The sequence below is a fragment of the Varanus komodoensis genome, unplaced genomic scaffold (genome assembly GCF_004798865.1).
Source record: "Varanus komodoensis strain SLA01 unplaced genomic scaffold, ASM479886v1 scaffold104, whole genome shotgun sequence".
NCBI classification, from domain to species: Eukaryota; Metazoa; Chordata; class Lepidosauria; order Squamata; family Varanidae; genus Varanus; species Varanus komodoensis.
In genome coordinates, this window is record NW_025335289.1 from 334,389 (window position 1) to 361,073 (window position 26,685).

At 55.2% G+C, this 26,685-nt stretch overlaps 1 protein-coding gene across 1 annotated transcript; it reads right to left on the reverse strand.

The window, feature by feature from the left end:
• Positions 1-230: 230 nt before the first annotated feature.
• Positions 231-24,218, reverse strand: LOC123017873 (EH domain-containing protein 3). Its single transcript, XM_044419516.1, has 6 exons — positions 23,911-24,218; positions 14,262-14,438; positions 10,397-10,494; positions 4,390-4,802; positions 4,025-4,189; positions 231-2,780 (listed from the first exon to the last, which is right to left on the reverse strand). The coding sequence occupies exons 1-6, from the start codon at positions 24,135-24,137 to the stop codon at positions 2,253-2,255; spliced, it is 1,608 nt and encodes a 535-aa protein (XP_044275451.1). The 5' UTR covers positions 24,138-24,218; the 3' UTR covers positions 231-2,252.
• Positions 24,219-26,685: the final 2,467 nt, after the last annotated feature.

Consider the following 26,685-nt stretch of genomic DNA (forward strand, 5'->3'; position numbering starts at 1 on the left):
CAGTTAGTCCACTTGCTGACAAGTGCATAAAAGATTCCTGTGGAAAGAGGAAAAACAAAGGAAACAGCCGGAGGACACGGGAGGACAGCAAGGGAGCCGCATGACCGGGTGGTTCTCTCTGCCCCCTCGAATTCCATGAATGGAGCCAAGAGACCGTGCGGCTCGATACAACCCTCACCCAGAGGCCGCCTAAAGCTCCGTTTATGCAAGGAGACACCGACTCGAGGAGATTTGGCCTTCGGTTTTTTAATAATGTTTTGGGATGCAGGTACAAAAAAAGTTAATGCATTCACTTTCTCTTAAGACATGATAAATGCACTGCAATAGCGATGTTTGTACACACACAGAATATATATTTTTCTATATAATATTAACACAGAGATATAAAATAAGTTAGACGTGTTTCGGTTCTGTCTTCCCGCAACCCCTTGTCAAGTCACAGTAGAAGTTCAGCGTAAGGCCCCGCGCCACTCCTGGGGGGCCAGGTTTGGAGGGACGGTTCCAGACGCATCCGTGGGGAAGGCTGCGAGGGATGCGCCCGTGGGGCGGGCACACACGCAGCAGCCCCCTGCTCTCACACGAGGAGCAGCCGCCAAGAAGCCTAGAGATCTGGGACGCAGGGGTTCCCGTACTCCTCCTGTGGCCTGCCTCCGGACCCCCCACCCCAAAGCCACACGGAGGCTTGGGGGTCCCAATGGGCGAGCTGAGATGGGGGGAGGCGATGTCCCTAAACTTCGTGTGGAGGCACCTTCCACGAGCCCTTCCCTTCTGCCAGCCGCAGGCAAACCTTTTCTGTATGTATACATACAGAATAATGAAAGGTAAGTATCCGGACCAGAACTTGTCTGCCCCCCCTCCGCCCAGCCTATTTAAGGTGCAGGGATAGGCCAGGAAGCTCCAGATCTTTGCCCAGGATTCCCCCTGTTCCTCTTCCCCCTCCCCTAGCCTGGGATGCTCCAAACATGCTGGACTCCCATCATCCCCAGGCACCACAGCTACATACAACCCCAACTATCTTGTTCCCCGGAGCCATTGCAGCCTAGCAATGCTCTTAACCCAACTGGGTTACTGGGTTGTATCCAGTGATAGTACAATCAGTGGGTCTACGCTGCAGAGAACTTACACTGGCTGCCACCCAAGGCTTTATAACAGAATCCCAAATGTATCCAAAACAGTGACAGGGAGTTCCCCCACACACCCACCCTAGCTGGCCAGGAGTCACTGATTTCCTATGGCTCCGGTAGGTTCAGGTTTGCCTCTATTCTGCAGGTATTTGAAAATTTAAAGACACGACAGGCAGGACGATGGACCACGGACAAATGCTCCACAAAAATGTCAAAGGCCCAACTGTGAGTTTCAAGCTTCCCCTTGCCCGGAGCTATTATTCGTCTGAGGGCTCGGCTTGCGGCCCATGCGCAATTTCAGGGCTGGTTGAAATTTCACTGGGGACAAATTCACTGGGCTAACCGACCTGCCGGATGGGACTATGAGGGAAGCGATCCTTAGCCAGTCTCGGGCTCTCGGCCTGCTTCCCTCTTCAGGGACAGGCAGAAGTGCTCTCGCACCTTGGCGTGCCTCCAAATTCTTCCTGGATGCTCAGTGTGCCTCCTCGGCATCCCTAAATATAGCAGTGGGAAAATGCACATTTTTCACTGGGAAAACTGGACGCTGTAAAACTGTGCATTTGGCCTGATCAAAAGGACACATTTCCCCCATAGGACAAAGCATGGAAACGCAGATGTGGGGGAGGAAAGACCATGTGCGCAAGGATGCACTTAGGCCAATGATCACTTTTGGATGCGAATGCAAGTTTGGGAAACGGGGGCGATTTCCCGGGGAATGTGGGTCTGGCTCGCATTTGCCTTCAGGGCTGCGAAGACGACAAGTGTGCATTTGAGAACAGTCCTTGTATATTCTTATCCCTCTCAATTCCTATCATACCTCTGCTCTTACCAGTGCAGATCAGGAAGCCAACAAGTTTCGAGGGAAAAGTCCATTGCATATCATCATGAGAAAGGATAGGACTCGGGGTTCGATCCAGATTCAGTCATACTTAGAGCAGGCGCTCTGCAAGCAGCGGGTCCAGCTTTGGTCTAAGCAGGACGAAATGTGAACCCAACCCGTGGCCTTCCAGCAGGTCCCTCTGTATACCTGAAAATTCTCACGAGCCAAAAGGTGACCTCACATGTGGATGGGTACAACTTGAGTGATATTCACGCCGCTTCTCTCCCCGTCGCGTGCCGCCTTTCCTCTCAGTCGGCTAGCTTCCTCTTTGAGGGCGGGATGAGATGGGACGGAAGCTCGTTCGGAAGCTCGTGGCCTTCCAACTTGACTTTGATGAGGTGATTTGCCAGGGCAAACTCCTCGTCATCCAGCATCCCGTCCTTGTCGATGTCGGACAGTTTCCAAATCTTGCCCAGCACCGTGTTGGGCAGCTTGGACCGCACCATCTCCTTCTTGGCGTTCGCGCCGGTTATTTTGCCATCCACTGGCGAGAGCGTGTAGAAGATCTCGTCGTACATGGGCTTGTCCCGGGCCACCACCCAGTTGGCGTCGTCGATGCCCTCGCCGGCCCCCTCGCCGTAGCCGTGGCCGAAGGGGCCGTGCAGCGTGCCCTCAAAGGCGCCACCCTTCACCATCTGGACGGGCCGCTGGGACTCCTCCTGGCGCACCAGCACCATGAGCTGCGCGATGTCGTTGGCCAGCATGTCCTCGACGGCCTCCAGCAGCTTGTTCTTCAGGGGCTGGAACTTGCTGAAGTCTTGGCCCTGAAGCTGCTCCTGAAAGGCGGTGAGAAACGCAACGGGGTGAGGACTCTGTGACAGTCTGATGCGCCCTTCATGGCTGCTGATTGGTATCCTGCTTTTCCAGCCAAAAAGCAGCCCAAAGCGGTGAAAAAATTCATCATAAAGAACAATTACAAATACGGCAAGGGAAGGAAACGGGGGGGGGGGGGGGTCCATCCAAGCGCTCTTTCATTCTCCCTCCCTATACTTTGCAAGATATGCAAAAAAGGTCGGGGTTTTCTGGGGAAACACCACCAAAAGGCTCGCATTAGTGCCACGGTGAGCCAAATGGGACAGATCTTGCTCGTTCAGAGGCTGAATTTACCTCCGTAACGCTGCGGCAGGAGCCTGGGCTGTCCACCACGCAGGGCAGTATCAAATAAAATGAAAAAAGAGCCACAAGAAAGCATCTCTGGGAGTTCTCCCCCTCCACGCCATGCACTAGGTTGAACACTAGCTTCATCCCAGTGACCTACTTGGCTGGGGCAAGCCTTCCGAGACCTAAGAGCATTTTCACGCTGTTATAGGATAAGGCCTCTCCATCTGCTCCCCACAGACCGAGCTAGCTGATGACGTTACGAAGGGAGGCGGGCGTCGTGGGCTGTGAGCCCCCGCTGCTGCTCTGTGTACACTATTTTACAGATGGCTTGTTCAAGACAACAAGAAACCCCTGGCCACCGTCAGAGTTTCTGGGTTTGGCTAACCTCCCACCCACCGCTTATGTGACGGAGACGGGGACTGCCATGCCGAACCCTCTCGAGGCTCGGAGGCAGATGCAGCCACTGCCACCCCAGCAGCACCATCTGCTGTGGCTCTTAAGGAAACGGGAGCCACGTGGCTTCCAAAAACCTGGACAAACCGAGAGATGGGAGGAGTTCCGTTTCTGCCCTGAAGATCTATGTATTTTACGGCACAGGGCCGAGACAGAACGGATCGCTTAGGATGTTAACTGGCTTGCTTGGTGGTGGTTCTTTTACTGTATAAAGCCACAGTAAAGGTGGGGGTATCGGGAAGGCGGTGCTGGGCTCGCCAGACCCGGAGGTAAGCTGGGCCGGGGCTGCCCTCTTGCCGGCATTTCCCCTTCTTGTCCTAACATCATGGAGCAGAAACACCCACAGGAGTGGAAGCAGGAGCGAAACGCTCCGACGTGCCGGCTCTCCCCGAGGCCAGCTCTGCTGCAAAAGTGCTCCGTGTGGTCGGAGCCCGGCTGACTGTCATTGCCTCCAGGACTCACTCACCTGCATCTTCTTCAGTTTGGGAAAGTCTCCCGGGGAAATCTGGTGCTCTCGCTCGATCCGTGCGTAGATGTCCCCCAAATTGTTCACGAGCTCCTTCTTCTTATTGTCCTTCCCGAACACCGACGGCATTTCCTTCTTAAGTGAGCTGATGATGTAAGCGTGGACCTAAGGGCAGGACAGAGGGTGGTCTTCTCATTCTTTTAAAAGACGGGGGGCGCGATCCCATGCAAGCTCCGGCAGGAAGAGGCCTGCCGCCCCCAGCCTGCCCCAGTCAAACCTCGGGAGAATGGGATTTGCAAGCCGGAGGGCACAGGACGCCACCCGGGGGCCAGGAAACGCTACGGGCACCCCCCCGAGACACTCACCTTGGCCAGCCGCGCCCGCTTGATGAGATCGTTGAGCTTCCGGAGCGCCGCATTGCGGGGCAGGCTCTGGATGTCCCGGAAGAGGTCCTGCTCCTCGGCCTCGAAGAGCTTGCGGTTGTCCGGGATGAGCAGTGGGTGCGACCAGAAGGAGCCGATGTAGACGCGGATCACCTCGGGCGTGTTGACGATCTTCCCCAGGGACCACATGAGGGCGCCGTAGACCCGCATCAGCTGCTGGGTCTCGATCTGGTCCGCCTTGTTCAGCACCACCCTCATCTTGTCCTCGTGGTTCTTCAGGGCCTTGATCACCTCCGAGAACTCGTCCGAGATGTCCAGCTTGTGGGCGTCGAAGAGCAGGATGATGCGGTCCACCCGCTCCGCGAACCACTCCAGGACGGCTGCGAAGTCATACCCTGGTGGGGAAGCCAAGGGGCGCGTGAGGACTGAGGCGAGGCCTCCTGAGACACGCTGGCGGCGGCTCCGGGGAACGCAATGGACCAAGCTGAAGGGAGGGGGATGACTCAGAGGACCCCCCCACTGGTCCTCCACAAACTGGATGATGTCAGTGGCTATCCTGCCCCCCCCCCCCCGTTTGCTAGCTCCCAGCACCCGAGCTGGTACTGGGGGGTAACAGTGGGGATCTCCCCGTGTCGTGTGCTTGGGATGCGGACCCCTGCTTGGACTTCCACACTGAGAAAACAGACATTCCTCCAGGAGGCAGGGCTTGGAGGCCACGCTCCACCCCAAAGGAATCAAAGGGGGCTCCCCAAGCCCAGCAGGAGGCCATCGTGGGGCCCACGAGCTAGAAGGGCCCCAGGCCTTTATTTTTAAAAGACCTCAATACTGCAGCTAGAGGAACCCCTCTGGGCGCTTGTTTATGTCCTCACCCCATTCCGAGCCAGCTTGATGCTACCACAGGAGGAGTCCCTTTTCAGGCGGGGCTGCTGTCTAATCCCACGCTCCCCTCGACCCAGTCCAGACCTCCGGCAAGGGTGCTCTGGGGCAGCCCGCTGCGTGTGAATGGAGAGCGCGGGAGCGAAGCGGGGGGTGGAAAGAGAGAGGAGAAAGGGAGGCCAGCAGAGCAAGGGGCCCTCCACACACTCTGTCTCCTGCGAGCATCGCCTCGCTCAGCCCGGCATCCAGGAGGCCCCCTGGCAAACGCAGCCCCCGGCCGCCATTCCCAGGCGGCCGTCGTCGTCGTGTCAGGCACCGAGGCAACCGCAAAGGAGTCGCGAGAGCCAAACAAATGGGAGATGGTCCCTTCCCACTGAACCAGGCCTGGGCCTCCCACTGATACGGCAGTCATCTAGCATTCCTCCCACTGCGCGGATCCGAGAAGCCGGAGCCGCTCCAGCTCGACCCCGGTCTATTTTTAATCAATCAACGGTAATCCTAGGTGACCTCTTCGGGATACCGTCCGGTATAGAATACAGCACAAGTGGTGAGAAACAGTCTTAAAAAGCAGAAACAGTTTTAAAAAAGCCTTCTGCCTTCATGAGACTCTGCGGTCGTGTGCTGTCAAGAACGACCAAGGTCAAAGAAAGGATTTGACGGTGCCAACGGTGCGCGAGGCCGTGGCCTAGATGGTTTATTGCTTTGCTTTAGAATTAATGGTCAAGGAAGTCATTACTATTCAAGGGGCAGCCTGCACATCTATGAAATAGTGCTCAGGAGTCCAGCCACTACGGCAGCGAAGGAAAGCTGGTAGAACGGACTCCGCTCTTGCGCCTTTTCCTCAACACTGGCATAAGAGACGTGCAGATCGCGACATTCCCTCTTTTCTGCCTTTCGGCCCCATCATCTCCAAGCTGCTTGAATGCACATTTTGCACCCTCGAGAGCTGACAGCGGCCACAAATTCGCAATGGCCACCCTTAAACGGCTTCAACAGGAAGCGTTTCCTGGAAGGGCTGATCGTGACTTTCTTCTCTGGGGCTTGGCAGACTCTTGCGTTTTGAAAAGCACATGAGGCAAACCATAAGCTACACTGCTTGGGTGACTATGTCAAACCACACTGATTCCATCTGAAACGATTGCCAGCACGGTCTATTCCCGTCTCTGCTTCACGCTCCTGAGAGTTGGCTGTGCGGCTACGAGTCGCAATGCCGAACTAAAGCGGAAATAAAATCCCACTCCCTGCTTTCCTCATTTTTGATGGCAAATGTTTTCCAGATATACAGCTCTTTCACATGCAGTACCAGTGCCCAAATAAAGCTGCAGGGCAGGCGTTTGACAGCTGTTTGACGTGTTGACCTTTTTATTTAAACGTCATTTTAATTGTTAACAATATTTACTTATTTATCTGGCCAGGGCAACTTCTTTTCTTTTATAACTTTTCTAACTTCTTTTATATCGTTTATATTTCTTATTTATTTTATATTATTAAGTTTAATTTTATATTGTTATTTTTGTATTGTATTTTATTGTGTTGTAAGCTGCCCCGAGGCTTCGGCAAGGGGCGGCATAGAAATGTTCTAATAATAATAATAATAATAATAATAAAACTGTTCACGTATGACAGTCGACAGACTCTGAGTGGCAGGTGGCATGCCGCAGTGGCCAACCCAGGAAAGAACTGACCACCTTTGAGGCTGCTAGTGTGTTTAAAACACTCTTCTCCAAAACATGCTTGACCGCCTTTGCACACGGCCCAGTGTCCCACCCAACCTTCCCCCTCGACCAAGGTATGGTGATTCATGCTCAGAGGCCTAGCTGTTTGCGAAACAGAGAGGGAAGGCCGGATGGTGACGACACAGAGACGCACCGCTCCCCGCCTGGCTTGTGTCCGTGCCCGGGAATGCGTGGAATTATGCACTACTGAGCTCTCTCTCCGGGGTGAAGAATGGATCTCTCAGCCCCAGGAATGCACTCCATTTCTTTCTCAAGTCACTCTGCACAAGATGCAGACAGACCTTGTGCTTGGGAGGTTGCTCGACAGTTGGAGAGGTGCAGAGGGGGACAGTCTCTGTAATGCAAAGGTTCAAGAGCCGCTGTTGAATTACAGTAACGCTAGAAGCTGTGGACAGTCAGCTTGGTCAGGATGCAACCCTAGGCAGGTTTGGACAGAAGACAGTCCTACAAGTCCCAGCATCCTCAGCCATACATACAGGTCATTCTCAGTGAATACCCTTGACTGAACCAACACCCTTTCGTTGTAGGGCTACTACAGGACTTTAAAAACTGAACATCCTCCTCCCGTTAATGCAGAAGTTCTCATCTGTTGCCCGTAAATTCGCAATTGCGACATTTCTTTCTGATTACTCTCTTAGACGTTTCCCACCACTCTGGCAAGAGGCCAAGCGGAGTCCACATGCTTGCTCAAGCGGAGACCACAAGGGTGTTCCCCTGGGGAAGATCTGACCGAAGCCGAATTCAATAGCCAAAATGGCATGATTGGGCCAGCGGGTGATGATGCCACGACAACTCCGCTTTTACTTCCTTGAAGTCTATCTAGCCGGCCTGCTTTGCTGCTCGTGGAAGAGGTAAACCTCACTCCACCTGTAGCGGGATATGCATTCAGAAATGCCTTCCTGCGAAGTATCGGGAAAAAAACTGAGGAGCTGGACCTGTCTAAAGCTTTATCCTGGAGATTATGGAGCGAAAGGAACTTCTCCAGGTCCTCTTTCTCTATTGTCAGGGGTTGCCTTTTATGAGTATTTTTGGTGGATCCTATCTGATAATTTAGTTCTGTTCTTGAAATATCCCGTTATCATCAAATGATGTTGGAAGAAACAAAATTCTTTAAATGTTCCCAAACTCTTTTCCTTTTCGAAGAGTCAATGGGTGTGTAGAGACCACACAGGTGAAAAGAGCTTGAGAGCTCCAGGCCATCTTCCAGGAAGACCACTACTCCTGTTCACATTCAATCCAGACAACCCATTCCACGTTCTAACAGTGCCAGTGACCAATGTATGAGGAACGTGGGCCCTCAGATTCTGTCTCTTACATTTTCATAGTAGGAGTGATTTTCCATCTAAAGCAGAACTCCCCAGATGCAAGAATAATTACACAAGTACACTGCGAGCCTGAAATGATCTCATCAGGGTTTCGGCTCGTTTCCAGAAACTCAACTCCCTGTTCTTGACCCCACTTACTCTTGGCCAGAATTGACGGGGAATGCTCATTTTTCCAGCCATCAGCAGCCTCCCAACATTCTCCAGCTAGCAATACCCAAGAGGATACGCCCACGCAGAGTGCTCCCCAGTTTTGCCCCTGGAGACAACTCATTCCTCAATCGAAGATCAGGCTGGAAAAGGTAACTCTGGCAAGCGGATGAACAGTTCAGAAAACACTCTTCCTATTATAGTTTCCCCCTCCCCCCATCCCAGTTTTTCCTTTAATGTGGTGCTTTGGGCTGGCTTCCTGTCTATATTAAATATTACAGAAATGAGGTTTGGTATCTGGGGGAAAAGACATCAATATGGATCGAGTTGCTCATGGATACGCACTTACCCAATCTCAGCCACTCCCCTCTGCCCAGGCGCAGTTGGCACAAGTTCGGAGGGAGCTGCATGGCCCTGCTCTGGGTCACGGGCCCCCTTTACTCTGGGGAAAGGGAGCGTGGCTCGGATGGCAGATCCCTCGAGCAGAGCAGAGCAGCCCAGCTCCGAGCTCCACCGACACGCTGCACGTGGCGTCGCCTCCTCTCCCCACCAAGGGTCATGCGCTCGTCCCTTCCTGCCTTCCTTCTGGTTATCAAACTTTCGGCAATCCCTCGAAGCTGCTCAGTGTCCAATGTAGCGGCATATAAATTGAAGCAGCACATAAATAAGTGCGTGCCGCTCTTTTATTGAAGCTCAACAGATCTCAGAGCAGTGATCCACCTTGGAGGCCTTCTACCAAGGTTGAGGGAGAGAGATGAACACAACCCAGAAGTGTCCCCTCGGGCCTTCCTTTTCAGGAAAGCTTCGGACCCCACCTTCAGGGTGGTGCCTGTTGCTGGAGGGCAGGAATGCCAGAGTGCCTGGCTCACTGGGGCAGTCATGAACCCTCAGCCTAACCTACCTCACAGGGTTGTTGTGAAGAGAGGAACAGAACCTTGAAAACTGCTCTGGGTCCCTTGCAAGCGGAAGACAGGCATGGTATAAATGCAATGCCATTGTTGTGGTTATCGTCAGGTGAGACAACCTTAAAAGCTGCGTATTTCCTTCCCCTACCCATACGTACTAGTGGAATATATGAAGCAATTTTCTGTGTTTCTCCACTCCCACCCGTGTTCTTTACAGGCGTATGACTCAAAATTCAGTATGTGTGAGAATGCTCAGAACAATTCTTTTTTTAACCCCCCTGCCAAGATTCTAGTTCAAATCTGATTTCAAAGCTTTCAGCGTCACTCTTGTGAAGGGTGAGACGCTTCAGCAGCCCTGATATGTCCTCTGGGATGTGCTGGACAGAGTGTGAAAACAGGCACCAATTATCCCCATGACGCTCCCAGGGTCCTGTCATTGCTTCGGCTGGGAACATGGAAACGAAAGGGGGAAAACAGCACAGAGAGCACTCTCAACTTTGGGAGAAACAGCATGAGGTTACTGGAAAAAACCCATGACCAGCCCCTCGGCACCCCCACACCGCTGTGACTCCATGCAACTGGTAGGGCATAATCAAGACCAAAAACCGGTGTAGTTCCAGGGGGAAACCGTGTAGCGCAAGCATAGTTCAAATAAATAAAATCCAAGTTATGCAAGGCAACACTAGCTTCCTGCAGAATATTTCACACTGGGGCAGCCATCCAAAAGCATGAGCTCGTCTCCTCTGTTCCAACTGGTACAGCCCCTGCTTCAGATTTTACTTGAGGGGGAGGACGTTCAAGCATGCCCCTCCTGCTTCCCCACCCTGCAGCCAACTTTAAAGCTTTGCAGAACTTTCCAAAGCAAATCCTGCCGGCAAAGGATTTTGCCGAGCAACGCCTATTTGGCTTCCGCGCTTCTAAATTTCAAAGCGAGGCTTAAGCCAACTCCAGAAGAAGGACATCTTTGTCCGATAATTAGATGCTGTTCCTTTAACTTTACCTCGGCTGATTCTTTGTTTCTCCCCAGAAAGGATCCCGGGCGTATCAATGACGCTGATGCTCTCCAGGACCGCGTTTGGCAGTTGTGCGCACACAAATCTAAGGAGGAAAGAGACACACAAAAACAATGTGCCATGACATCATTAGGGGGAAAAGAAGGAGCCAGGCCTAGGGATGGGTGAATCCGTCGCGCTTGCTCTGGCGGCAGCGGGGCGCGTGACCTGCATATACGACACTTTGCGCCACTGGCCACCCCCTTGACTGCTGCACCAGGTGCGAGGGGGTCAAAGCCCCGTGGGGCACCCAGCAAGCCTTTGGGCCTCGGAAGCCCCCAAGGTGGGCCGCTGTAATCGGTCCATCACTTGTGTGGCCACTTGCAAGCCCCGCTCCACAGGAAGTGCCTTGGTCGGGACAACAGAGCCACAGGCAACCAAGCCCCCGCTTCCCCGTTCCCCCCGCCTTCCAGCTTCCCCCAGAGGCTTAATTCCAAGGGAAGGCGTCGGTTTCGTACTGAGGAGCGTTCCCTCCTTCTGAAATGGTGCAACCCAGCAAAGATTTGGCGAAGGCTGGGCTTCAAACCACATGCCAAGGGTGTGTTGGAGGGATTTCGCACCTAACCCTAGTGCTACCGTAATCCCAGATCCGGGAATCCCACAAGTTTGCATATCCTAATCATACGCTCTATATTTGCATGTGGGATCCGTGTGTTGAAAGGAGCTTGCCTTCTACGGAAGCCTCCATTTTTTAAAAGGCATGCACAGATGGGGAGAGGAAGGCAGTGGATTTCAGAAAGCAGAAAGGTTCAAGGGGGACGGCGGAAGGTGAAGCCCATGTGGGCCAAGAGCTGGCTAATCCTGAGGGATCAAGGATCACCAAAGCTGCTCCGGCTTTACCTCAGCAAGTGCTCCCGGGCTCCAGGGAGGGGACTCTAAGGACCTGAGAGCTTCAAAGGAAAGACTCAGGGCCCGAGTCCTAGCAGCTGCTAACATGGGCTCCACCCGCAAAAATGACTCAAGGTTTTCGTTCTTTTCACACCTGTCTGCCGCATTCTGCCTCCTTATTCAAAGCTGAGTGTTTGCAGATGCTTTAAAGACGTGGCTAGAATTATGGCCACAATAAAATAATTCTAAAATCACATGAGTTTTATACTCAGTTGCTCAAATACCAAAGTAAATATAGCCCTCATTCTGACAACCTGCAAACAATACTTTCTTCTCTGCCAGAGGTTTACGTTTGCCATGGAGAGCATTTTTTTCATGGGATGATTGAGGTTTCTCTGCAAACTGGGCATGTTTTGTCTTCTTTCAAGTAATCCTCTGGCAGGAGCCCAACCCTGAGTCATCTCAGCCAGTGAGCATCCAAGAAGCAACAGGGCCATAATCAAGTGCCTGCAAAGCCAGGAGACGGATCTGGCACTGAAGGAAACCCATGCAAACGGGCACCGCAAACCGCCACCTCGCCCTGCCCTGGCCCAAGACGGTGTGTGTGCACGCACAAACTCGACTGCTTGCGCCACATTCCCCACCCCGGTGACGTCCCGCAGAAGCCGGGTGCTGCAGTCCGGCACTTGTGGGCTGCCACCGGGTTGGGAAAGGCTGCGTGAGCTGATGCGCGAGCGACTTCGACAACGTGCCAGATGGAAATCCCGGGGAGCGGCCGCCCGTCGTGTCAGGAGAGCGCAGGGTTTAGCCCAGGGCCCCCACGGTTAACTAGGAATGCACGGATACGCGTAAAAGGGTGGGCTTGCCCGGGATTTCGAAGGGGGCCCTCAGCATAATGCCGAGTTATGGCGAACATTACCGAAGGCGCATGCTCTCAAAGGGCTCGGTGACCCTCCGGAGCAGAGCAGGAGGGGGATGCGGGAACACGTGTGGTGTTGTGGTGCAGCGCACAGGCCTGGGGATCAGGCCCTCTGCGCTGTGGTCCCTGCTCAGCTGTGGAGCTCACCAGCTGACTTTGGGCCAGTTGCAGAAGCTTAGCCCAACCTACCTCACAGGGTTGTTGTTCTGGGGAATAAGACCGAGAGCAGGAGGAGGAGAATTATGTAAGTCGCTGTGGGTTCTTTGAAAGGAAAAAGGTGGGATATAAATATAACTAATCAATACAAACAAATAAGCACCAGGGGAAGTGTCTTGTTGGATGAGTGCCCAGGTTTTGCCACGCTGGATTTCGCCTAATTTCGGCTTGCACATGGGGCTAACCTATAGTGCAGGTTGTTGCATTTTGGGTTGTTATGATGCATAAATGCAGCCATGGTTTGTTGGCTGCCGACAACCCAGAAAGAGAACCCTTGACGGTTGTGAGCACTGGGTTGTTTAAGCCACATATTGTTCTGTGCACACTGGGAAGCGTGTTTTGCCAGGCGACAGAAGCAGAGGGCAAAAGCAGTTTAAAAAAAACAGAACCAGCCTCTCCGCACGCCACTGACACAAGCACCGCAAACACTTTTTGGACACATGGGGGGAGCGAGCCAAGTAGAAGGGAGACAAACTGCCACGGAGTTCAGGAAACCCGGCTGTTTCGATCATCTGCCAGGAAAACCCTGCTTAGGGCAACACAGGGTTAAATAAGCACTGGCTTGCTGTGGTGCGTGACCCAGGCCTATGTGTACACCATCCTATCTGGCTTCAGCAAGTAATTTTGGAGTTGCGCTTTTATCACAGTTCGGGGGTTTTTCAGATGTGTCACACACCGCTGAAAGATGAGACCAGAGCAGTTCTGTGGTGCGCAACACCCCTGGCACCACCACAAAGGATCAGAGCAAACACCTTCCAGGGGAACAGGTCGAGATCGACCCCACCAGCAGACCAGACGCTGCAGAAGCTGACGGAGGAGCTGCTGAGCCAAGTCTCTGCGTGGGCACGTGTGCGCATGCACAGGCAAGCAGGCGGGCGGGCGAGGCATGGAGGGAAGGCAGGAGAAGCAGGAGGCCGAGGCTGGCCAAGGGGCTGGCTGCCAGCTCACAACCGCACGCCACGGCTGCCGGTCACGCCCACGTGGCACTGTTCCTCCCGTCTATTATATTCGCTCTGCCCGGCAAGTGGGAACATGAACATTCAGCGATTCTCACAATGAGATCCCTTGGAAAGGGCAGGACAGTTCAGCCCCTGCCAAGCAGCCTTCCTGCTCGACTCTGCACACACAATGTCGGAGCGGGATGGCCCAGCGCACCCGGGGCCCACCCTCCCCGAAGAGGCATGCCCCTCTAAGCTGGGCCAAGGAGGCGTCGCCAAGCGATTTTGGCCAGGCCCAGTGCAGGCATTAACCCGCTTCAAAGGGTTCGGGGGTTTTTAAACACCAACTTTTGACTTGAGCTCAAGTGTTCCAGCTTTGCAAATTTTAACTTTAGTTAGTTGCGGGCGACTGTGGTCTGAGGCATCAGGAAGGCACCAGGTTTTGGAAGGCTGATGAGCAGAAGGGTATTTAAGGCTTCAAACCACCTTGAGAGAATTCCGTGCATTTGGGGGGCCAAGAAAACACTTTGAATACAGAGAAGACCTGTGGAGTAAAGCTTCCCTCCCCATCACAGGTGCAATTGCTAGTCCAAAGGCAAGCCGGTTTCAGGCAGGGCTGGGGAAGCACAGCGAGGAAATTATGCTCCAAGTCACAAGCTGCTGGTCCTTCGAGGCCCCCTCCATAACGCACGTTTTAGTCCTCCCCTGCGGGTTGCCACAAGGGCCCAGCTGGCAGCAGGGCACTCCCAAACCTCGGCTGAGATTGTCTGGAAAGGGAGCTGCAAAACAGACTTTCCAGACTCAGACTAGACAAAGGCCAGATATAATCTGGGTCCCAGACGAAGGCGCTGGCCGGCCTGCCGAGGTGCCTGCGTCTGCGGGGAGCCCGATATCAAAGGCCTCCACACTGACCTGTTCAGGAAGGCGTTGCCGAAGGCATTGAGTTTCCTGAAGGGCTTTTTGGGATCGACCACCAGCGCGTTCCCGGGAATGACGCCCTCCACCTCTCCCTGCATCACGGCGATGAAGGAGTCCGTTGTGGGCTCCGGCCCAATCCGCATCCCAGGGAAGTCTTGCTCCAGGAGGTACCTAAGGATGAACAGATGACGTGAGCTGGGCCGAGCCCGATGCAGGCCGGGGAGGGCGCTTCTTGCAGGCTCCGCCGGTGAGCACCACGCGAGGCGGGTTGCTGCCGACTGGCTGCTGCCGACTGGCTGCTGCCGTCGGATTTTCCAAGGGGAGGAAACCCGAGTCCTTTTCTCTCTCTTGTGGGACAGCAAAACCCACCAGCATGTGCAGCGAGCGGGCGTGCCCTGCTTAGCATCGGGCAAGGTAGGCCGGAGCAGTGCTGACCCCAGCTCCACGCTCCCGGAGCCCTGGTGGGACACACTCGCCCGGCCTTCACCCCGGGGGGAGACTCCTCCCAGAGTTACAGGTCATCTCTGCTGCCAGCTACGGGCGACTTCTCCCAGGCTCCAAAATCGAGAAAAGGAGTGGCGGGGAGTCGCCTGTACCCTCTAGGCTGGTCCAGCCTTCCTGAGTTCAGAGCCATCAGGAGGAGGTGACAGGACTGACACCCACGTGGGCATCTTAGACGAGCCATCCACGCAGGAAGACTCCCCACCCAAGCGCTCGGGGCCAGTGCTGTACCGAGGCATCCCAGGGCCCTCCACCAGCCCCTGCCTTCTCTGACCTGGTTAACAGTGGCCAGCTAGGCCTTTAAAGTTCCTGCAGCGTCCCGTGGCTGGTGGGTGGGCGCCATCTATGCTACTGTAGGAAGAGATGGACCCACAGATGGACCCGCATGCCCGTGGTACCACGGTGGGGGCTCCGAGGCAGGAGGAGCCCCACCAAGACAGCCCCTCACACTGGGGAGTCCGCACTCTGTGGGTGAGCAGAAGGCCAGCCTGGAGGGACGGCAGTCAGCACGGTTGGCCGAAAGCTGGAGGAAGACTCGGAGGACCCGCTCACCCTGCTCCTCCCAGGGTTTTGAGAAGAAGCTCGTGGAACTCACCCCTTTGGCCTTCAGCCCCACCCACCACCAGAATGTGCCCCCCAAGAACTTCCCTGAAGGTGAATTTGCCCCCCCCCCGAATGCAAGGGGTCCCACTCCCCTGCCCCAGAGCACAGAAGCGGCGCTATCCAAGGACCACCCCGTCACCGGTCATCCTGCTGGGATGCAACCGTGCACCAAGGTGGAAGCACCTGCCCCTCCAGATGATGGTGGACTCCGACCCCCATCAGCCTGGCACACAGTTGGAGATGATGGGAGCTGTAGTCCAGCAGCAGCTTTCCCTCCCTTGCCACAGTGCCAAGAATACCCTGCCTGAGGGATTGCCATCTAAATCTAAGCTCTGGCATTTTGCGCAGGAAGGAAAAAAAACAGGGAGAAAATTAAATAGGTTACGTGGCATGACTCCAGAAACTGGAGTGGCATCTTTTCCCCCGGGAGACCTGGGCAAATGGTGCCACAGACCTCGCAGAACAAGGCTGTCATTATGCTTGGGGTGGGAGCGGGTGGAGGCGAAAGTGAGAGCGCGCAAGGCCGGAAGAAGTACATCAGCAGTGCAAGACACATTCCCCCTGTGGGGGGCAGAAGCCCCCCCCCCCCACGCAGGCAAATCCGTGGTTCTGCGCACAGCTTTAAGCAGCAACTGGACCCTTCCAGCAACAGACTGGCGAGGGGAAGCGAGCTGCCTGGCAGGAGCCGGCGGAGAGAGAAAGGAACGCTAGATATAAATGCCACGCAGTCAGTGGCAGCAACGGCGACCTCCCTGTTAGACGACAGCACTGCGCTCTCTGCCCAGAGACCCCGACGGGTGGCAGAGTCTGCTGCCCAAGGGGCGTACGCACCCCGAGCCTGCCCTGCTCTTTCTTCTCCTGACTTAACGGGATCCCCACCCAATTCTCATGAAGACGGTCCGGTGTGGGGAGAGCTGCTTTATCCCTTCCCTCTGTCCCAGAGAGCTCGCCAGCATGCTATGGGGCCACCCCACAGAAGTCCCAAGGGTGTCACCTACTGCAGCTGGCTTGGAACTGGGGGGAATGGTAGTCCAGCGTGGCTGAAAGGGCCAGTTTGGGGAACGGAGTCACAACACGGCAACGCATTTCTGCCACACCCTCTTCCTCCTCTGCATTTACCGCTCACGGAGACACAATGCAAAAAGACCCCGCTCCTTCCCACGGGTCTGCTGCCCAGAGATGGGCCAAGGGGCGTGGGGGATCACCCCTTTTTAATTCTTGCTTCGTTTTCTTCTCCCTTCTTCCGCTAAGTTGGCCCGATCCCTGCTTTGCATCTGAAAGCAACTTTCTACTTTGCACAGCAGCATGAAAAAGAGGTGCCCGGCAGAGGAAGGAAACGGTAGCCCAGCCATGCTGGGAGGTGCCCTAATGCGTGAAGGGAGCCTGTGAGAAGCCACAGGTGGTTCTTCTGAGCTGCGCCGCTCCCGTCTCCCACCGACCTGGGCGCCCCCCGGGAATGGTGGCTCTGCCACTACACAGTTCTGCTCGGGGAGCAGACACAATCTGCCAAGGGTCTCCCGAGCCCCTGCCCAGACCCTTCAGAGCGAACCAGGCCCGGGATCACCGCTCAGGGCAAAAGGGCACTGCAGGAGCCAGGGGGCCACTGCATGATCAGGGGCCGCACAGGATGGCCTGAGGTTTCCCACCCCGCTCAGGGTCAGCTCCAGGCACTGACACCCGCCATGGGCCCCCCATCATGGAATTCCCCTCCTCACCACGACCACCAGCAGCTGCTCTCGCTCCTTTTCCTCTGTCTCATCGCTGCCACCACTTGCCTGCTTGACCGGCCAAGAACCAGGCAGCGCGGCATCTCCCATCCGCCACCGAGGTCTGGCCCAGAAGCGTAGGCAGGTGAAAAGCAAGGAACAAGGCCGGGGGTGGGGGGGCAGTCTTGGTGGTGGGCCTCTGCCGGGGTGGGGACCCTCCGAAAGGACCGACCACGCGCATGCTGCCGCTGGCCCTCCCTTGAGGCTTCTGGGCAAGAACAGACCAAAGTACGGCAATAAATGCCCAGAAGAGCCGGGACCCCGGAGCAGCCCCTCTGGGCCTGCTTTATTACCCACGGGGATGCGGACACGAGCCAGCGCTATCCCAAGCAGTGGCCACGGCATAGTGTGCTTTTCAGTTACGGTGGCCCGCCTGGCCTCCTCTGCCCCGCACAAGTGACGCGGGAGGAAGGCGGGTGCACGCGACTGCCTCTGGGGACCCGCACGGATTTGGCCGCCAGCAGGGCAGTGACGACGTCTCGGGCTCCGAGCAGTGGGGGCTCGGCACTTGCGGCCCATGTGCACGCTCTGGAGCTCAGATGACCCGCCGGCAGAGGAGACATACGCAGCAGGAAGAGCGGCAACGCAACTGACCTCGTTTCAAGGCAGGCCCCTCAGCTGACCGGGAGAGCGTCTCCAGGGCCCACCAATAAGCGCAGCCGCGTCTCCCTGGAACCAGGCCGGCCGCCGCCAGCCTTGCTTCGAGGACCTTAAGCACAGCAGGCCTCTGGTCCAGGCTCCTTCAAAGCCACTGGGAGACCACCAGCTTCCCCGACGGAAGAGCAGCAACTTTTGCCCCCTTATTGCAGAAACGGAACAGCGTCACGGGGGGGGGGGGTCATTTGAACCCCTCGCCATGATCCGACCCAGATGCCTTCAGCTGCTGCCACGGAGGACGGGGAGTCTCCTTACAGCTGCCGGGTCTGCGTGCAGCATCAGTCCCAAAGCACCAAGTGCCCCTTGCAGGGGGGAGGCAGGGGGGCAACCCCAGACCGCGTGGCGTCCTCCGAGACACCCAGCAGGGCCCACCAGGCTCAACCCCCCTCGCCTCACCCCACATCATCTTTATTTTACGTATTTTACAATTAAAAATCCCTGGTCTGGGACTTTTAAGGCGAGGCATCTCTCTCTGCTATTGTGCTTGGGATACCAGAGGAGGAGGAGGGGCAATGGAATGCCGCCTGAAGCAAAGAATGCTTTTGTTGACCTGGGCAAAGCGGCCTTACACAGGAGCAAGCCCCACCTGGCAAGGCGGCTGTCCCGGCCCTCCTGACCCCCGGCTACACCGGCACGGAGCACGGCACAAGTCCCACACACCTTGCCGGGACCAGGTTGGGAAAGGTCTTGCGGACCGATGCCTAAGCCGGCACTTAACCCCAGCTGGCCCAGGAGCAGATTCAGCACATCTCCTGGAAGGCGGACGTGTCAAAAAGCAAATGTTTCAGGGGAGGGGGGAGATCAGTGGATTTTAGGTGGGGACATAAGAGCTTGAGCAACCTTTTTTCTTCCCTGAGTTTCTACACGTCTTCTGCCACCTTTTAAGACCTCCTTAACAAAAAACCTTTGTGGAACAGACTGCTCATGAAGCACTGCCCCAGTTCTGAGGGCGGGAGGGAGGGCGGGCCTGCTGCCCTGCACTCGGCCCCTCGGCACAAGGATTGCGTTCCAGCCACATGGAAGCAGGTGCAAGTCTCAAGGTCACTGATCACCAGGTGTTGCCAGGTTGTTGTTTTTTAAATTACCACCTTTCACCCCCTTTCCCCCAGCAATTGTTTTTCTCCCCTTCTCTCGGCTAGGTGGTTATTAGCAGCCGAGAGAAAGGGCAGACCAGTCGTCTCCATAGTTCAGCGATTTTCTGTTTTGCCCAGGCACTGAACTCGGCCGTTCTATCACCGCTTGGAATGCAACGAGCCTTCCCCAGTGTGTGCGCCCCCCCCCAGGAACTTGGCTACCTCCCCATCATCCCCAGCCTGAAGATGATGAAGCTGTAGTCCAGCTTCTTTGAAGGAACCTAGGTAAGGGAAGGCAGGTGTAAAGCCCACCGGATAAACTAATCCAACCACTAAGGTCAGTTCCAGGCAGATCCTTTAGCAACACTCGTCCACGGGGGAGATGCCAGCACCGGAAGAGGCCCGGCCCTAAACCATTCACTCTGCCGCCGCTAGAACAGGGTGCGCCACCCACTCCAGATGCTTTTGCCAACAACTCCCATCAGCCCTGGCCAACAGGTGTGGGCAGAGTTACAGCTGCTCCTGCTGTTTTGGCCTACAGTACAGCAAACTTGGGTGAACGATCCGATCCAGGTTCGTTTCCGATGGCTGCGCTACCCGCCATGGGCTGGACAGGGATTCCCTCTTGACGGGTGGGGAGAGCCGGTCCTGAACACCCCGGCTTGTCTTCTGACCACCCAGAGAGCGTGCCGTTAGTGGCCGGCCCTCAAGTCCGTTCAGTAAATACTAACACACTTCGGGTGTGCTTGCGGATGCCTCCGCAGGCAGGCCTTGGCCTGGCCAGCAAAGCGTTCACCTGAGGCTGCTGCACCACGAGGCCTGATCCAGCCAGTGACTCTTTGCGTTAGTCTGGGATGTGCGGCGAAGCCATTTGGGGTGGGAATCCGTCGGATCTCCCGGGCTCAGCTCCCCGGCTTTCCTGGGACTGTGCGCCCAACTTCCTGGTAAGCTTGCCCGGTGCTGTTTGTGAGGTGCTCGCCAGGAGTCCCGGCCTGTACGACAACCATTGCACAAGCAGTGTCCCTCTTCCGCACACACGCCTGAGGCCCTCGACTGCAGAAGGCTGCCTCTTGTGCAACCTGGGCCGCCGTGCGATTGCACACTTCCTCGCAGCGCGGCTTGCTCTTTTCCTAAGACAGAGCCAAGCACCAAAGGGAGTCTGCAGACTAAGAGAGATGGATTCTGAGGGGCTCCGACACAGCGCCGGCGTTAACTACACCCCATTTGGACGACAGTAGCAAGCTCCGACCGGGGCTGCCTTTGAAGAGCGCCCAGGAACTTCACCTGTGGATCAGTCGGCTGCCTGGGGCTCGCTAGAAGGAACAGGCAACTTCCTCCTTTCGCAAGTGGAACTCAAGGTGTTTGTTAGTAGTTAAAGCCTCTCGTGGCTCTGGACCAAGCCGACCCAAAGGAAGGCCTTTTCCCCCGCTCAGTTCCCCAGCTGTCTGGAGGCCCTTCTGGCCGGAAGCACAAATGGGCCAACACAGAAGAGGGTCTCCCCAGTGACTCCCCCCGCCAAGGAGGGCTGCGTTTGCTCCTCTCTGTGGCCCTTCTGCCTGCAGGCAACAGTCCCTTCATTCCAGCAGACCAGTGCTAGTGGACGTGTTGCGCTCAAGGGAGCTTTTCCTGTTTTTAACTGTGTCTATTGCTAACCCCCCAAGAGCCATTTGTGGTAGGAAACCAGCACAGGTCAAAAGCAGGCACCTTGTGGCCATCCTGTAAGCGGCGGCGCCATTTTCCGTGCTCTCCCTCCTCCTGTTCCTTGCAAAATGTGAGGAGCACCAGGTGGAAATGGGCAACGTTGCCAAGAAAAAAACCAGGACAGCTGCAGCGCCAAGGCCTCTTCCTAAAGCACCACCGCACACCCAGAAGGACCGAGACAGCCTCCCCATGCCCAGTACCCTCCAGATATTCTAGCCAAGTCCCATCAGCCCCAACCAACATGGCCGAGGCCTGGGGTGACGGAGGCCAAAGGCTCACTGAGGAGCAGCTACTTCGTGTGCAGGTAGGAGCACTCATCGCTGCCTGCTTCCGACTCCTTTGCTTCCACAATTTCTGTGCTGCTACACCTTTGGACACCCAGCAGGACTGCTAAGTGTGTACCTGAGAACAGAACCTAGTTTAATGTCAGCTAAAGCGCCGTAGCCAAAAAACCCTGGCTGGGGCCTGGCTCTTCTCACGGAGTGCTATGTCCATGTTCAGGCTGTCCCACTTCCAACCCATGGACCCCCAGGCTGAAGTGGACAATGGTACAGTCCAGGCTTAGCACCTCAGTGGGAACAGCCCCTAAGGTGATACAGGTACGTTGGCCTCTTATTTGGGAATTTCCACTGGGCTTATGGTGTTTGCCCGTATTCCTTAAATATTACCATACCCACCAGGGAAGCAAGTCCGATGACCATTGAACACCCGGACTGAGCTGGGCCTGGCCCTTGTTTTCAAGGGGCCAAAGCAGGGCTGAGCATTCATTGCAGGCTTCCCCAACTTCAGACGTGTTGGACTACAATGCTCATCAGCCCCACCCAGAATGGCCATATGACTGGGCACTGCTGAAAGTTGTTACCCAACTCATTGTGATCAGACAGCAGGTTAAGAAAGGTTGATATATACTTTTAAGCACCAGAATCAAGTCTGAGAACTGGTTTTGCAAGAAACTCATAAAAAGTTATTTTTTGTCATCATCCAAGTTTGCAGCAACCAGAAGGCGGCACCTGGAATTTCTTCAGCTTTTCCATTGTTCTCCAAAAGTGTCCTTCAAATATGGGAAGCTGCCATTTCCCTCCGAGCTCATGCATCCCGCATTCCAGAAACCCCTTTCATGCCGACCCCACTACTATGAGTGGCACCTTGATCAGCACCAGACAGACACACGGTTTGGTATCGTCTCCCCACGACCACCACCCAAAGATCCCATGATCTTTCGCCTGCACTTCTGATGGGGCAACATCAGAAAATATTTCATTGGGATTGCAGCATCCGTGCTTGTTTTCACCACCCAGAGTCATCTGCTAGTCATATGGCACCCCTCCAGATGCTTTGGACTACAACTCCAATCATCCTGAATCATTGGCCGAGTGGGCGCTGCAGCCTAAAGCATCCAGAAGGCACCAGGCTAAGAACAGCCGATACCAGCACTACGAAGCACCAAAGTCTTGGCCCCGTCAGAGAATCACCACAAATTCCAGGGAGTAACACCTGCGGATTGTTTCTCAGTAACTTACATCCATATACGCCCGCCCGCCCCTTGAGATCAGCGGGAGAGGCCCTTCTCCGGGAACCCTCCGTGAAGGAAATTAGGAGGGTGGCTACTCAGAGGAGGGCTTTCTCTGCGGTGGCGCCCAATCTATGGAATGCACTCCCCAGAGAGGTCCGCCTGGCGCCATCGCTATTTGTTTTTCGGCACCAGGCGAAGACCTTTTTATTTAAGCGTCATTTTAATTGTTAATAGTATTTGCTTATTTTATCTGGCCAGGGTGACTTATTTTATATTGTTAATTATTTTATATTGTTATTTCTTGTATTTTAACTTTATGTTGTGAGCCACCCCGAGACTTCGGCGAATGGGGCGGCATAGAAATGTTTTAATAAATAAATAAAATAAATAACTGAGCTATGAGGTCACACGGGGTACCATCCTGTTAAACATGAAGGTGCTAGGCTTGGTCACTAGGAGATTTGGAACCAGGTGCCATCGATGTGTATGACACACAGCTCTACCTTCCCATGACATTGGATCAGGGGAGTCCAGGCAAGTCCTGGATGCGTACCTGGATCTAGTGATGGGCAGGATGAGGGCCAATCGGATGTAGCAGAATCCTGGCAAGAGGGAGGCTCTGTGACTGAGTGGTCCCCAAATCCAGGAATCAGACCTATTACTTGTTCTGGGTGGGACTGTGTGCACCGTCTTCAGAAGACTACACCTCTATTCTGGAGGTGCTCCTGGCTCTATTGCCATCATTGGAGGACTATGTGGCCACCGTGACACTGAGTGCCTTCCACCCATTAGAGATGGGACCACAGCTATGACACCTCCTGTGAACCTGTCCTCACTCGTCAGCTTCATCTACCACACGGGGTTGTTGTGAGGCTAATATGAGGATGAGAAGCTTGCAAGCTGCCTTCAGTTCCTCGTAAGCAGGAGGAAGGCAGGATAAAAATGCAACACTTAATATAGAACTGAAGACTGAATTAAATCAACTTTATGATCGGGACACACCTTAAGGAAGCCACGGTTAGTGCTGCGAGCTCAGCAGCTGCTGGGGGCTGCCCCACTTCAGCATGCAACATTCTTGCCCAGGAAAAGACGCACTCGTTACTTGCTACTAGGCTGAGGTTAAGGTTTTGTTACACAAGGTCGAAGCCCTCAACTGCCTGGCACCTGGATATTTGAGACGGTGCCTTCTCCCTTACTAGCCTTCCCCTGCAGAGCACCAAATTTATTTATTTCATTTCAATACCACCCCACAGCTCACTCTCAAATGAGCTGCATATGGTGCTTCCATGTGGACCTACGGCCAAGCTGGAGCTGAGCCTTCTGTGTATTAGTTCTTTCTCTTTAGAACTCCCTACCTGTTGATGTCAGGTAGCACCAACATTGCTTTGTTTTACAGTTCGGCTAGAACTATTTCTATTTAGACAAGTCTTTCTAACTGGCCAGCCACCGCTCTATTGGTATAATGTGATGTTACTTTCTTTCCCGTTCATCACTCGCGTACGGTTTTGGTAAACCAGGGAAAATCTTCTCTACTCCTGAAGCCAGCACTCTGGGAACCCTCCATTTTAGTATGACTTCACTCGCACACACTGCATCTCATCAGCCTCCCAGGACTCACCAGAAGGGACTCTGATGTATAATTTCCCGTAAGCTAACATTTTAGGGCAGCAGTAATCAGAAGCACAAGCTGGAAGAGTGATAATTACCAGGGTGAAAAAAGAACACAGCGAGTAGAATATGCTCTCCTGGAAGAACGTGCATGCACAGAACGCATTTTTACCAGCGCAGCACAGCGATCGCTCGGTTCCCGGGGAGCGGCCCGGGGTTACCTGATGAAGGTGGTTTTCCCAGTGGAGTACTGCCCCACCAGCAGCACCATGGGCTTGTTGTCGAAGTCCGCATCCTCCAGCGCCGGCGAATGGAACTCGTGGAACTTGTAGTACTCCTCCAGCGGAAGCAGCTTGGTCTTGTACAGCTTCCGGAGGCCCTCGCTCACCGTCTGGAACACCTCGGGGTCCTTCCTCCGCCGGTCGTCGTGGCCCAGCCAGCTGAACATCTTGCCGCGGGGAGGCCGGCCGGCCGAGCGCGCCCTTCTCTCCGGCCGGGGGCGCAGGCCGAGGAACGGACCTGGCGGCGGGCCGCTCGCTTCCTCCGGGGAGGGAGGCGATCACCGCATGGCGCGCCGGAGCCCGAGAGCGAGCGCGCCGGCCGGCCCGCCAGCCACCAGCCGGCCGAGCGGCGTCCCGGGGAAGCGAGCCGCGGAGGGCGCTCCCGGCGCCGTCCCCCCCTCCCCTGGCGCGAGCGGCCCAACGGCTGCGGCGCAGCCAGCGAGCCGCGCGGTGCCCACCGGGCGGAGGCCTCGCCTGGGCGGCTCCCCCAGCGTGCGGCGGGCAGCGGCGGGCGCGGGCGAGGCAGGGCGCGCACAGTATCCTCCCCGGCCGGGCAGCCGGGCTTTTAAGGCCGGCCCTCCGGAAGTCATCCAGGAACCGGAAGTGGGCACCTCCTGGCAACGCCCCGAAGCGCGCCCTCCTCTGCGGGGCGCCTCTATGCCCGCGCCCCGTCCCGCGCCCCCAAAGGGCAGCGTCGAGCCATAGAGAGGCGCGCAGAGAGGCGTCCCCGGGGAGGGGCGGAGAGCGGCCGGGCCGGAGCCCGCGAGGGAGCTGCGCCCTCTGGAGGCCGCCCGGGGGCATTGCGCGTGCGCGGGAGCTTTCTGGAAATGCCCCGGTAGGACCCTCCCTCGCAAGTTGGGAGAGAAAAGGGCCTGCGACTCCCATCACGCCGACAGAAAGGCCTACGACTCCTGGCATGCCCCAGCCAGTGACTGGGCGCCGAACTTCACTAATATATGGCTTCGTTATTGATGCAGACGGAACCCAGGAGCGCTGCAAGCCGTGACAATACGCAGGCCTTTCCCTGCCCTCGACTGTGGGGCGGCCCACACGGTCCCACGGATCGGCCAGGCCCTCCTTAGGGGACTACGGGGTGCCCCATGGCCGGGGCTGGGCCCAGTGGTGCCGGGGACATGCCTTCAATCCAGGTGGCGAGGGAACAAGGCATCCCGCCCTTACAGGTGTGCATGTTGTGGTGAAGACCTCGCTTAGGGCTCCTGCATCCGCCCCATGCAAAGCCGGCCCCCTTTGCAGAGGGCAAAATCAATTGTTTGCAAGGGCCACTGCCTCTTACTCCCTTGGCTTGGGATTCTGCTCCAGGCATTGCAGCATCTCATGGTCTGTCCTGATCGTGTCCTGCAATTCCTTATCGACAGGGAGCGATTCCGCCCACAGCTGCCATGGAGGAGACATGCAAGCCTCTGAATTCAGAGACTGAGGAGCATCCAAGGCAAGGCGCGAGGCTCAGCAGCAGCGATGGCCACTGGCACTACAGCTCCTGCCATGTACTTACCACAGATGCCTCTTTCCAGCAGACTAGACAAAGTGCCAGAAAGGGGGAAAGCAGGGGGCTGTGGCCCCGACTGGAATTTGTTTAAGTCTGCAGCCTGAGCTTTCTCTCCCAGGCCCAAGACCTTGGAGGGCAGCCGCTAGCACGATTCTTTCTGGGCTGGCTGCAGAGGGGCAGAGCAGGGGCTTGACCTGCAGAGTCCCAGCTCTGAGACTGGATAGGATCTTGGAGCTGGGACTCTGAAGAACCCTATGGCTTCCCAGACTGTGTTGGGAGGCCAAAGGAGTGTCCCTTGGGTGTACTTCATATAGATTGTTTCAGAGAATTCTCCGCCATCTTTCCAAATAGAAATGTTCCAAAGAAGCACCTGAAACAGTATAAAACCATACTAAACTGACCCAAATCAACACTTAAAGCAAAGCAAAATGAACACAGCAGATCTCATTTATTTCCCTGGGCTCATTCTATTCCACTTGGAATGTATTCTGTGCTTCATTTGTAACCTGCAGATTCCCCTTGTTTTAATCAAAAAGCAATATATACATTTTCTGAAATAAACAAGCACTTGTCATTTCCAGCCCTCCTTTATTTCCTTGTTGTTGTTGTTAGTCGTGAAGTCGTGTCCGACCCATCGCAACCCCATGGACTATCAAATATCTCCTATTCCTGTCATCCATTTTAGCATCCCCTATTTCTGTGATATGGCCACTAGATAAGACAAATGTTTACACTCCAGTCTGCGGAAATAGATGTGATCTGTCATCGGATGCCCATTTGGCTTTCTTTGTGTATATTACATTTCTAATCCGCCAAGTAATTAATGTTCTCTGGGCTAATTAGAAACAGTGTCAAAAGATCACAGGATACTTCCAAGTCCCATGTCAGAGACGGCACTCGGGGTTTGAGGTGGAAATCGGAGGTCTGCCCCACAGCCGGTTTGGAAAGAACCATGCTGGCTGCACTCCAAGGTTAAAAAAAGTGACTTGGAGAGGGCAGAAGACTAGAGAGGCCAAGGACTATGTATCCTGTCGTCCTTCCAGCCCCCTTCCCTCCCCATCCATGGTATTCCAGCTAGCCAGGCAAAAAGACCCCATCTATCAGAAAATGTAGGGCTTCTGCTGCAGCAAGTGGAGCGAACATGTTTAATTTTTTAATCAATTTTTGATTTTAATTACTTTTAAATGCATTTTGGTTTCAATTATTTT